Source organism: Xyrauchen texanus, chromosome 22 (assembly GCF_025860055.1).
Source record: "Xyrauchen texanus isolate HMW12.3.18 chromosome 22, RBS_HiC_50CHRs, whole genome shotgun sequence".
In the NCBI taxonomy this organism is placed as follows: Eukaryota; Metazoa; Chordata; class Actinopteri; order Cypriniformes; family Catostomidae; genus Xyrauchen; species Xyrauchen texanus.
In genome coordinates this window covers 2,997,081-3,008,695 of record NC_068297.1, presented here as the reverse complement: position 1 = coordinate 3,008,695, position 11,615 = coordinate 2,997,081, and the positions used below count along the sequence as shown (strand labels likewise).

Below are 11,615 nucleotides of genomic sequence, written 5' to 3'. Positions count from 1 at the left end.
TTTCACCCCACACTTCCTGTAGCACTTGACCTTTCACCCCACACTTCCTGTAGCACTTGCCATAGATGTGTCTGTCTTGTCGGGCACTTCTCACACACCGTACAGTCTAGCTGATCCCACAACAGCTCAATGGGGTTAAGATCCATAACACTCTTTTCCAATTATCTGTTGTCCAATGTCTGTGTTTCTTTGCCCACTCAAACCTTTTCTTTCTAGTTTTTCTGTTTCAAAAGTGGCTTTTTTTTGCAGTTCTTCCCATAAGGCCTCCTGAGTCTTCTCTTTACTGTTGAACATGAAACTGGTGTTGAGCGGGTAGAATTCAATGAACCTGTCAGCGGAGGACATGTGAGGTGTCTATTTCTCAAACTAGAGACTCTGATGTACTTATCCTCTTGTTTAGTTGTACACTTTCCACATCTCTTTCTGTGATTGAAATGGCACCTCATTCACAGCCGCTATTTGAGGGAACAGATACGGTGGAGTGACAACAGCAGCAGGCACAGAAAGAGCTGCTCTGTCCAAAAAAGTAGCAGAAATCATGGAACTCAAAGAGAAGACTGACGCTCAGATGATGAAGTTGCAGGCCAGTTTAAACTATCTTCCACTCAAAGCACGATGAGCAAACAGGTACAAGATGTCAGTGTTATACAGTATAACGACTCAAATGTGTTGCTAGGTGGTTGAAAATTGTCCACCCTATATGTGTTCTGAGTGCTTTTTTGCACGTTGCTATGCAGTTGCTAGGGTGTTCTGGGTGGTTGTTTTCAGGCCCAAATCAAAAGAGGTGATATTCTGATCATTCAATCTGGCTTGGGTCCCTCCTATAATATACTGTAAGTCTACGGGATTTTTTTCCCTGTTTTCTCTTCTGCTGGGGAAAGATTGCAAGTCTGATCACTTAGAAAAGTAACAGCACACCAATCATGTCCAATGCTCCTTTGGATAACAAATTATGCACCACCGTTAAATACAGGGTTAGGGGTTTGTTCACAACATGATTCGACTTAATAATAAGAATGTTCTTTCGCATTGCATTTTCTCAACACGTTTTATTCACGTTTATCAAAAGGAGGAACGTTTCGGTAGAAAAATAGCTGGCAAAGTGACCCTGGGGTTTGAAGTCTAGTATCTTAAGGCGATAGTGTTGATTTTATACATGACTGAGATTATTTCCATGTAATCATTTGTATTGAATAAATACATTTTGGCGTACTTCTGCTGCTGATTCTCTTATGTTATTATTCTTGTATCGAAGACGGTCTACAGAGCCATGAATGGATTATACTGGCAATCCCATGAATGGGGCCAATTATCTGCACGGGCTCCCCCCTCCACCCTAAAGTTGTTGAGCGGGGGGTTAGTTGTTCATGGCCAAAAGTTGGTGGAGGTCGTTGTTCATGCCCAAAAGGGTTTTCAAGCGGAGGGGTCACCAAACTAGATTGCGCAGCCTTAATGCCCAGGGCACCCCCGGGCAGTCAAGGGCCCCCTGGGCACTGGCCCCATTGGCCCGGTCAGTAATCCGTACCTGTACAGAACCCTACACCACTTCTAACTTAATATCTTAATGAGCTGCATGTTGTCAGTTAATATGGATTAAAGGAACACGCAGCCCTGTTATTTAGCCATATAGGGAACAACATTGCCCGCCTACTTATTTTAGTGCTCTTTGTTCCGGAAGAATTTTTCCCATTAATTAAGAAATTAAAACCTTAAAGTTGTAAGCCATAAACCAAAGCATCCAACTCTGAGGTGAATCACAACATTAAAAACTTTAATTAAAATTAAATGTTACAATTACAGGCCAATATTTGCCCTCTTACTTTACAATACAATATTTGCCCTACCTTTTATTAGGGCAACAATTTTCTAATATAATTTTTTTTTAATTATAAATCCTTTTAGGCTGAATTCTTAAATGTAACCAGTTTATTAACATTATCAATAGATAAGCTGCTCAACTAGGCACATAATAGGATATGAAGACCTAGATGTTACAAATAAATTATAAAAATGGAGGAATGGGCATTTCTTTTTTTTGCCCCATCATTTTAATTTATGAGGGCATGTTTACTTTCAGTGGCATTTCTGCCTTAATTTCTGACCCTGTGTGTGTGTGTGTGTGTGTGTGTGTGTGTGTGTGTGTGTGTTTGAGAGATAACTTGTGCTTTGGTAACCTCTAAGGTTGAAAAAAGCGCTATATAAGTGCAGACCATTTACCATAAAATCTACAAACTAATAGAAAATCTGAAGTTCGTATCTAATAAAGAGTCGTCATATTTATTTGTATAGCACTTTTCATAACAAACAAAAACATTCTTAAATTATGCTAAATTATTTTAATCAATACCAGCAAACCTGACCTCAACATCTAAAAACATGCCTCCAAAATATTGAAGTATATATTCTGAATCACTCACGTGTCTGTATAATCACATATATTCCCTGAAGTACAAAAAGCAAATAGATTTGCACCATTGTAAAGCTTATTGGACAAATCTAAGAAAGCCTTTGTAGAAATAGCTACACATTTTGGATTGTTTTTATAATAGAATGTTCCATTTAATTTACACAAGCACACAAAATATCATAAATATTAAATATTCTAGCAGAACAATTAAATTTATATATGGCTCAGACTTCAGTGTATTCACTGTAAAGGGATTGATCGCCAAAGAATGTAAATTCGTTCATCACCCTCCTGTTGTTCAAAACACAAATTATTTTCGTTCTTTAGTGGGACTTTCTATAGTGGATACGTTTAGTAGAATGTTCATGCTGCTCTTTTCCATAGAGTACAACAGAAGCATACAGTGACCACCGTCACGCAACAACAATATCACCATAAAAGTAGCCTGAGTGATTTTTGCGCCATTTTCTCAATCTTTAGAAGACTTGTAGTATAGCGCACAAGTCACTTTTGTGGTGATTATTTTCCTTATTATACAGTCCCTGGATATTGAGAAGAATAATCAAGAATGATCCAATATAGCCCTGTAAATATTCAGTTTACTGTAATGAGAAAACCTGTGCAAATACATGCTGCATATGGAAATGCAGAACACTGTAACTATGTAGTTTCTCCTTTTGAAGGACTTATTAAAGAGTGAGACTGCAGAGTCCATCAGGTCCCAAAATGCTCAGCGTTCTGAACTCAAAGTACAGTATGGCAGATGGTGTTTAGTTGGCTCGCGCCATTCTGGAGTCCGAGCCAGTGAAGTTCAGCATCGTCTGAACCAATTCTGGCAAGCCATAGTCATGTTTCCAGCCCCAGTCACTGCGGGCATTGGTGTCGTCGAAGATCGTTGGCCAGCTGTCAGCTAGCCAGAAACAACAGACACACAGATATCACACTGTTGAGGGAGTAAAATCAGGAAACTAGGAGAAAATTACCCCAAGTTTAAAGGAATAGTTATAATAAGCTAGGTCATTATCTACTCACTCTCATGTCGGCCCAGAATGTTAGTAATTATCACGGCTGTCAAGCTCCAATAATGAACAAAAAAACACAATTGAAGTATCTTAAAAGTAGTCGATTATATAACTACTTTTTGCACTATATTCCAAGTTTATTTGCTTTGTGTATTCATTGAAAATCTTAAAAATCCATTCTGTATATTTCAAGCAGCACGAAACTTTCCGTTACGAAATGTAAGAGCCAATAGAGTGCAACAGTTTGGTTCCAGAAGTAAAAAAAAATACATTTAATTTCTTAATAGGGGAACTGTTTTAATGATAACTTATACACATGTAAACGGATCAATGGAAAGGAGGCGGCGAGAACCGGCTTGACAATATAAATAATGTTTTAATATAAAGCTGAAACAAAGCTGCACCGTCTGTTGGCAGGTCATCCCCGTCTACCTGGATGAGGGAGGGGACAAGGGGAGGGGAAACAAGAAAAAGTGTGGCACCTACACGCCATAACAGCGATGGTGCCAAATTAACAAAACATTTTAAAAAGAGAGAGGGAAAGAGAGAGAGAGAGAGAGGAGGAAAAAAAAAAACGTACTCTCCGGTTCTCCGATAAGCCGTAGCTTGGTCCTCGGCCACTTCTGCACCCTCTAATGGACGACAGCCGTGCCTCCCCAGACGGATCGGTAGGCACACCTCCGGCCCCTGGTGGACGGAACGCCCCACCACGTTTTTGGTGGACAGTAGGGGTCTCCCTGCCCCCTGGCAGCAGTAACCGCTCCAGAAGGTTGGTTAGGAGCCCCTCCTCCCCTCGCGGTCGGCGGCTGTTCCTCCGCTTCCAGGCGGCCAGGCTCCTCCGTCCTCCGGTGGATGGCCGCGGTTGCTCCATTGTGGTGGATGGTAGTGGCGAGAACTCCACTATGGCAAATCCCTCCTCCTCCTCGGATTTTGTCACCAGTGTAAAGGGATTAATGGAGAGGAGGAGGCGAGAACCAGCTTGGCAAAAAGACAAACACACAAAAGTGTCGGACAGCTGTCCGTAAATCTCTCTCTCTGTCGCACTGCAGCTTCCAGTCGGCCTTTATCGCTCTCTGAGGCTTGTTTAGCCTGATTCGGTGCCGGGTGTGCGGAATCTCGACTCTGCCCGCCCCCCCCGCCACAACACCTTTATAGCTAGACCTGCATGATTTTATGCATTGCTCTGATGCAACTCGATTGGCTGATTAGATAATCACGCGAATAAGTAAGTATAGAGGTGTAACACATGTAGGGTGTGTTCACACTTGTAGTTCGGTTCTCTTGGTCCTCTTGGTCCGGACCAAAAAAGAAAATGATACATTATGTCCTGGTTCGTTAAGCATTCACACTGGCATTTTTAACACTGAACCTAATGATACAACACAAAAGGTATCAGGAAAAAGTCACAACCTTCTTGGACAGCTTTTATATATGTATATTTTCTGATGGAACTTGCCGAACATCCAAAACAATGCTTGCTGCTGGGCGAAATGCGCTTGTTATATTTATATATGTATATATGGTGGTATTTTTACCAGTTGAGAACAAACGAAGAGCAAATGAAATGTGTAAAGGAGTCAAAACAGCACCAGGAATTACTCCGTTGCACACACAAATGAAGATATGCTGTAAGGCCGGATGACTGCGGTTCCGACGCCTGTCCCGAACCTTAATGGGCAACATAGCTCCTATGATGAGAAGACCCAGGTATGCTTGAGGTCAGTATTAGGCAAATTACTTTCTGTTTTTGGTCTGTTTAGACGTCTTTGGTCCATGTTGCATTCATATATCAATCCCACTTTTCAGGTGGTCTCGGCTTGCTTGTTTGGTGCGCACCAAGGTTCGGGTGACTGTGTTCACACTGAGTTCGTTTTAATTGAACCAAACCTGCCAAGTGTGAACACACTCTAATAAAGTGGTCACTGAGTGTATCTCTACAGTAAATATATTGTTTGGCACCAATGACGTCAACCTTGACGCAACATGTCTAAAGCAGTCATATGTCAATTGTACGCATGCGCAAATTACATTTGTTAAATTTTTCAGAGGGTAAGATTTTCAATGAATAATGATTCAATATCGTATGGCTTAAAAGACTTGGAATATAGAACCCAAGTTGTATGGACTGTGTTCATTGTACTTTTTTGGTCATTGGTCACTGACATTGTCCAAAACATCTCAACAATAATTAATAGAGTTCGAAAAAACACGAGGGTGAGTAAATGATGACAGGATTTATATTTTTGGGTGAACTTTCCCCAGGCACTGAATAGTGATCAAGACGCTTACCAATGGTTTGTCGAACTGGATCAACCTCATAGGTGACCTGCAGGTCTGGAAGGTGCTTCCTGATTTCTTGGACCAGTTCCTCTGGAGTGAAGCTCATGGCACTGATGTTGTACGTGCGCATACCCAGCATCACAGCAGGAGCTTCTAGAACTTCCAGCGTGGCTCTCAGAGAGTCATCAATAAACATCATTAGCAGTCGTGTGTCTGGTCTCAAGTTGCACACAAATTTACCTGTTTTCACAGCATCGTGGAAGATCTGGACGGCGTAGTCTGAAGAGACATTATACACTAAGGTGAATGGTTTGAACAGATGCTTATGATGCACATAAAGATGAAATTGACCTTATAGAGGGGAAACCTATAGATCAAGAAAGCAAAGATTACCTGTTGACCCTCCACCTGGCTGAGAATCTGCTGAAATTATTCCTGGGTATCTGAGACAGCGGAAGTCAAGACCATACCTGAGATGGTAATACTGTAATTTTATACAAAATAAATAGAGAGATTTAAATAATGCATCTCAGCACTGAGTTCTGAAATACTTTTTCTCCCCAATTTGGAATGCACAATTCCCAATGCGCTCTAAGTCCTTGTGGTGGCGTAGTAACTCGCCTCAATCCGGGTGGCGGAGGATGAATCTCAGTTGCCTCCACGTCTGAGACCATCAATCCGCGCATCTTATCACGTGGCTTGTTGAACGTGTTACCGCAGAGACGTAGCGCATGTGGAGGCTTCACGCACAACTCGCCACACGCTCCACCGAGAGCGAAAACCACACATTAGAGCGACCACGAGGAGGTTACCCCATGTGACTCCACCAATTCGGTTGCTTAGGAGACCTGGCTGGAGTCACACAGCACACCCTGGATTCGAACTTGCGACTCCAGGTGTGGTAGCCAGCGTCTATACTCGCTGAGCTACCCAGACCCCCTACAATTCACATCCCTATGGACATTCATATTCTAGAGACCATTTTATTGGACAATCGGCTCAAAGTTAATTTTGTCAACATTTAGGGGTACGCTAGCATGTAGATGCCCTCAAACCTGATTTACATTAAAGGCCACAAACCATACAAAAAAAACAAACAAACAAAAAAACACAAAATTGACTAAAATCGTAATCAATGTTTAGGATAAGCAACATCTTTCATAAAAGTGTGTTTACCTCTCCCATTAGCTCAGCATGAACTTTGGACACTCCGTAAATGGTTCGAGGGCGTTGGATGCACAAATCAGTGGTGGGGTAGCGAGGGGAGTTGGGGCCAAATGCTCCAATAGTGCTGGGAACGAAAAGACGGAGCCCATGTTCTGTAGCGACATCAAGAACGTTGTGCAACCCTAAAGAAGAGGAAACGAGGGAAAGGTATGTTGTATCTTCTTTACCAAATGTAGCGTTGCTTTTCTGATTTAAGAAAACATGATGCAGATAATATCAAATCCTCAGTGACTGACCAGTGATGTTGACTTCACGAGCGAGGGACACGTTTGCCTCTCCAGCTGCACTCTGGACAGCACTGTAGTGAATCAACCAGGAGATGCGGTTGTTTACAACAATCTCACTTAAGTTCTTGGAGTCCAAAATGTCAGAATATATAAAAGGACCTGAAAAAAAGGGAATACCAAAATACACCGGTTTTCATGTATGAGAAGTTTATGAAGGGCCAAATTATTCAAAAAAATGTAAACATGTACATGTAAAAATTTAAAAAGGATGGAGGGCCTTTTACAATCGGGCTGATTAGCCCGAGAGGGATAAGGGCCGACTGGAGATGGCAGTGCGACAGAGAGAGAGATTTACGGGCAGCTGTCCGACACCTGTGTTTGTGTATTTTGGTTCAGTTCTTCATTATACTATTATTTATATTGCCAAGCCAGTTCTCACCTCTAGCTTGCCCATCTTATCCCTTTACACTGGTGCCGAAAGACGGGAAGGAGGAGGGATGCACCGTAGTGGAGTTCTCGCGTGCTACCATTCACTCCAAAGAAGCAGCCGCAGCCATCCGCCGGAGGACGGATGAGCCCGGCTGCCTGGAAGCAGAGGAATGGCTGCCGACCACGTGGGGAGGAGGGCCTCCCAACCAACTGCCGTTGGAGCGGTTACAGCTGCCAGAGGAGGGGAGACCCCTACCATCCACCAAAAATTTGGCGGAGCATTCCATCCCCAGGGGCCGGAGGTCTGACTCCGATCCGCCCGGGGAGGCTTGGCAGTCATCCATTAGAAGCCGAGGACCAAGCTACGGTGTATCGGAGAACCAGTGACTAAGTGTTTTTTTTCTCTCTCTCTCTGACCTCTCTCTCCCACTGCTGCTCTGTGTTTTTCTCTCTCTCTCTCCTATCCCTCTCTTTTTAAATGTTTTGTTAATTTGGCACAATCGCCGTTATGGCGTGTAGGTGCCACAGTTTTTTTTTTTTTTGTTTCCCTCCCCTTGTCCCCTAGTCCAAGAGGGAAAAGGACTGACTGGAGATGGCAGTTGATGCCCTGATCCAGGTAAACGGGGATGACCTGCTGGCAGATGGGCGCCTGACTTGAAAGAACGGGGAGGAATGTAAATGGTAAAATGGTCTGCACTTATATAGCGCCTTTTTAACCTTAACGGTATTCAAAGCACTTTATACTGTGACTCATTCACACACACATTCATACACCAATGATGGCAGAGATGCCATGCAAGGTGCTAGCCTGCCATTGGGAGCAACTTGGGGTTCAGTGTCTTGCCCAAGGACACTTCAGCATGTGGAGTCGTGTGGGACGGGATTCGAACCACCAACACTACGAATGGTGGCCGACCCGCTCTACCAACAGAGCCACAGAGAGAGAGATTTACGGGCAGCTGTATGTGTTTGTGTCTTTTGGTTCAGTTGTTCATTAAACTATTATTTATATTGTCAAGCCAGTTCTCGCCGCCTCCTTGCCCATCTTATCCTTTTACATACATAATTACATTTAAAAAAATATTAAATCAATCATTAAATCAATACATAAATGTCTCTTGTATTTAATTTTAGAATGAGCTTTGCATCTTTTCATTTTCAGGGTTACTGCTATCAGCATGACACTCAACAACAGTGGGCATTACCTTTCAAAGTAGGACGTCCATGATGATCTTCTCTCACAACATCAACATCATTTACAGCATTTATTTTGGCCAATATTTCACTTAAATTTTCGATACGGGTTAAAATGAAGTGAATGTCAACGTGAATGCCCTTAAATTAAAATGGTCTGCACTTATATAGCGCCTTTTTAACCTTAACGGTATTCAAAGCACTTTACACTGTGATTCATTCACACACACATTCACACACCAATGACGGCAGAGCTGCTATGCAAGATGCTAGCCTGCCATTGGGAGCAACTTGGGATTCAGTGTCTGGCCCAAGGTCCAAGGTGGGCCGGGATTCGAACCACCAACCCTACGATTGGTGGCTGACCCACTCTACCAACTGAGCCAAAAATATATCAGTTTCCATATCGCTTCCACAAATACAACCAAACCCTAAATATATTAGGAGCAAAGACCCGTGTCAAGGGATTTATGCATTCAGATAAACTCAATCACCATTATGTGACAATAGGTCACAGTTTCTAGAATGCAGCCAGTCATTGTACAAATTAAATACTCAAACTCACCACTCTGGAAAACACGATTTGGGGGTTTCCTGATATCAGACAGAATGACATTATATTTGCCAAATCTCTTCCTATAAATCAGAGAGAAACACATTTATAAATGTTGATAAACCGAATGAAAGAACATTTGAAATATTCCATTAAAGAATTCAAAGCATACACCGTCGTATCCTAATCAATGCATTTATAACCATCCAATCATTCAAGCTTCAGTCTTACCTGAGCAGTTTGGCCAGACCCACTCCCAGCTGCCCCAACCCCCCTGTGAAGGATGTGATAAAAAAAAAAGACATCATCGGTGTTGTGTTTCCATGGAGACCACATTTAATGTACTTCAGAATGTGGTAAACAGGGTAACATGAGCAAATAGTATTGATGATCATTCATTTAGGCCACAAATCTTAAAAGCAATCGTGACCAGAAATATATGACACAATAAATGGTGCAAAAAGCACTCGTCTCCTACCAGTAATGAGAATCCTTGGACAGTCAGACTCCGCCGGGTAAAAGCTGGCATCAGAGGTGAGTTGGCGTGGAGAGAGGCCGATGTCCCGCTCTGAAACAGTGAGAGGTTGAAAGCCACGGCCTGATGCCAAGAAAGCCCGCTGTGCCAACCTGCTCACAGCTCTTACACAGAGCATCATCTACTCCCTGCCAACCAAGACATGAAACATATTAATGGATACACAGATATGCAACATCAAATAAACTGTTTATAAATATGCCAAAACACATCACAAAACTCAAATATTCAGTAAGGACCAATTTCTGACAGGCTAATGAATCTGCGTGGGCCATTTTGAGACTCAAGTGTCACCATCCCCTTTTTAATCAGTCTCCCGGCTGTCATTTACATTAACATCAATGCATTAAACATACCGCACACTTTTATCTGAAGTGACATATAGGCTAGCACTTTCAAGGTATACATTTAGATCACCTTTTGTGCTCCCTGTGAATGAAACCCATGACCTTGGCATTGCTAGTGGCATGCTTTGCCAGCTTGGCTACTGAAACACACTGTTCAAGTTGCATTGTTGTTCTTTATAAAGAAGGAAATATTGCATAAAATAATAAGTGGTATATGTTCAGCAAGTGTTAATTTGACAAATATATGCCACTGTATCTATATCTATTAAATGATTACATGCAAGCTAATATAAATACTACAAGGAGAGTCAATAATTAAGTGAAATGTGCTGCCATCCTCTGGTCGAGGCTATACAATTCACAATAATCCAGACACAGAACGCTTGCATTGAAAATGTCAAACATGGCTTAAATCATTATTTTAACTGATCAAGTTAATCTGTGATAAAAATAAATAATAATAATAAAAGTAATAGGCTATATACTTCTGAATGTCAATAGGCAACGGTTAGTCCATTGTCCTCACCTGAGACAAAAGTGGTTTAAATCCCAGAACAATTTCTCCTTCTTCAATAAGCATGCGATTGCTTTACGTGTTTATACTATTACTAGATATACTGAGGTCAGTTTTTCAGATCGCTGTGCTAGAAATCGTTTGAGCCTCCATGAAGGAAACGTGCACAATGAACATCTCATAATGGGAGGAGACTGGCCATCTCTATGTATACCATCAACACCAGTACCTATCTAGAAACAAACTGCATTTGTTGTAACAACACGCAGCCAGCGATACTTTTCAGTTGTGTTGTTACTAAAGTGCGTCAATGTAACGAACTCAAACCGTTACAATGTATCCGTTCTGCGGAGGCGCGATCAAAGGCTTCGGATACATCAAAGGCGCTGATTAAATAAAACACTCTGATCTAATAAACAAAATACACTCCTTTTGTAAACAAATAATCCTTTGTTATGGGGTTATTAATTAATTATGTAATCAAGTAGCCTAATAAATAACGCCGTTCTATGACTGTTTGGTTTACTCACCGTTTATGTTCCCGCCTTCAAAGATAAACAATTATAAACAAATCGGCGCTGTTCAAAACAACACAAAGATTAAAAGCGATCCCGTTGAAACATGTTTTGGAGTAAATAGAAACCATCAGTATTGCATCAGCTACAGGTCTTTCAAGGGCGTAGCAGCCGCGGGGTATGTGGGGGACACGACCCAGTGACTTTCAAAAGGTGATTTTTGTGCCCCGCACTTTTCTAGGGTTGCTAAACCCAACCGAGTTCAAATGGTTGATTTGTATACAGGATACTTTGCGTTTTGTTACTTTTGGTTGATTGAGCAACCATCCAGCCAATCACAAGTGAGTTTCATGAGCCGAAACAAC

At 42.0% G+C, this 11,615-nt stretch overlaps 1 protein-coding gene across 2 annotated transcripts; it reads right to left on the bottom strand.

Annotated features, from left to right (window-relative positions):
• Nucleotides 1-1,670: 1,670 nt before the first annotated feature.
• On the bottom strand, nucleotides 1,671-11,402 carry LOC127662451 (L-threonine 3-dehydrogenase, mitochondrial-like). 2 transcript variants are annotated; one of them, XM_052153626.1, is made up of 9 exons: nucleotides 11,266-11,402; nucleotides 9,818-10,002; nucleotides 9,571-9,613; nucleotides 9,352-9,422; nucleotides 7,173-7,322; nucleotides 6,886-7,058; nucleotides 6,103-6,193; nucleotides 5,719-5,988; nucleotides 1,671-3,317 (listed from the first exon to the last, which is right to left on the bottom strand). In XM_052153626.1, exons 2-9 carry the CDS (start codon nucleotides 9,993-9,995, stop codon nucleotides 3,178-3,180), a joined length of 1,116 nt encoding a protein of 371 aa, XP_052009586.1. In that variant the 5' UTR covers nucleotides 9,996-10,002; nucleotides 11,266-11,402; the 3' UTR covers nucleotides 1,671-3,177. The 2 variants fall into 2 exon arrangements, with proteins under 2 accessions (XP_052009586.1, XP_052009585.1); XM_052153625.1 differs by lacking the exon at nucleotides 11,266-11,402 and adding an exon at nucleotides 10,748-11,089.
• Between the last annotated feature and the right edge of the window lie 213 nt (nucleotides 11,403-11,615).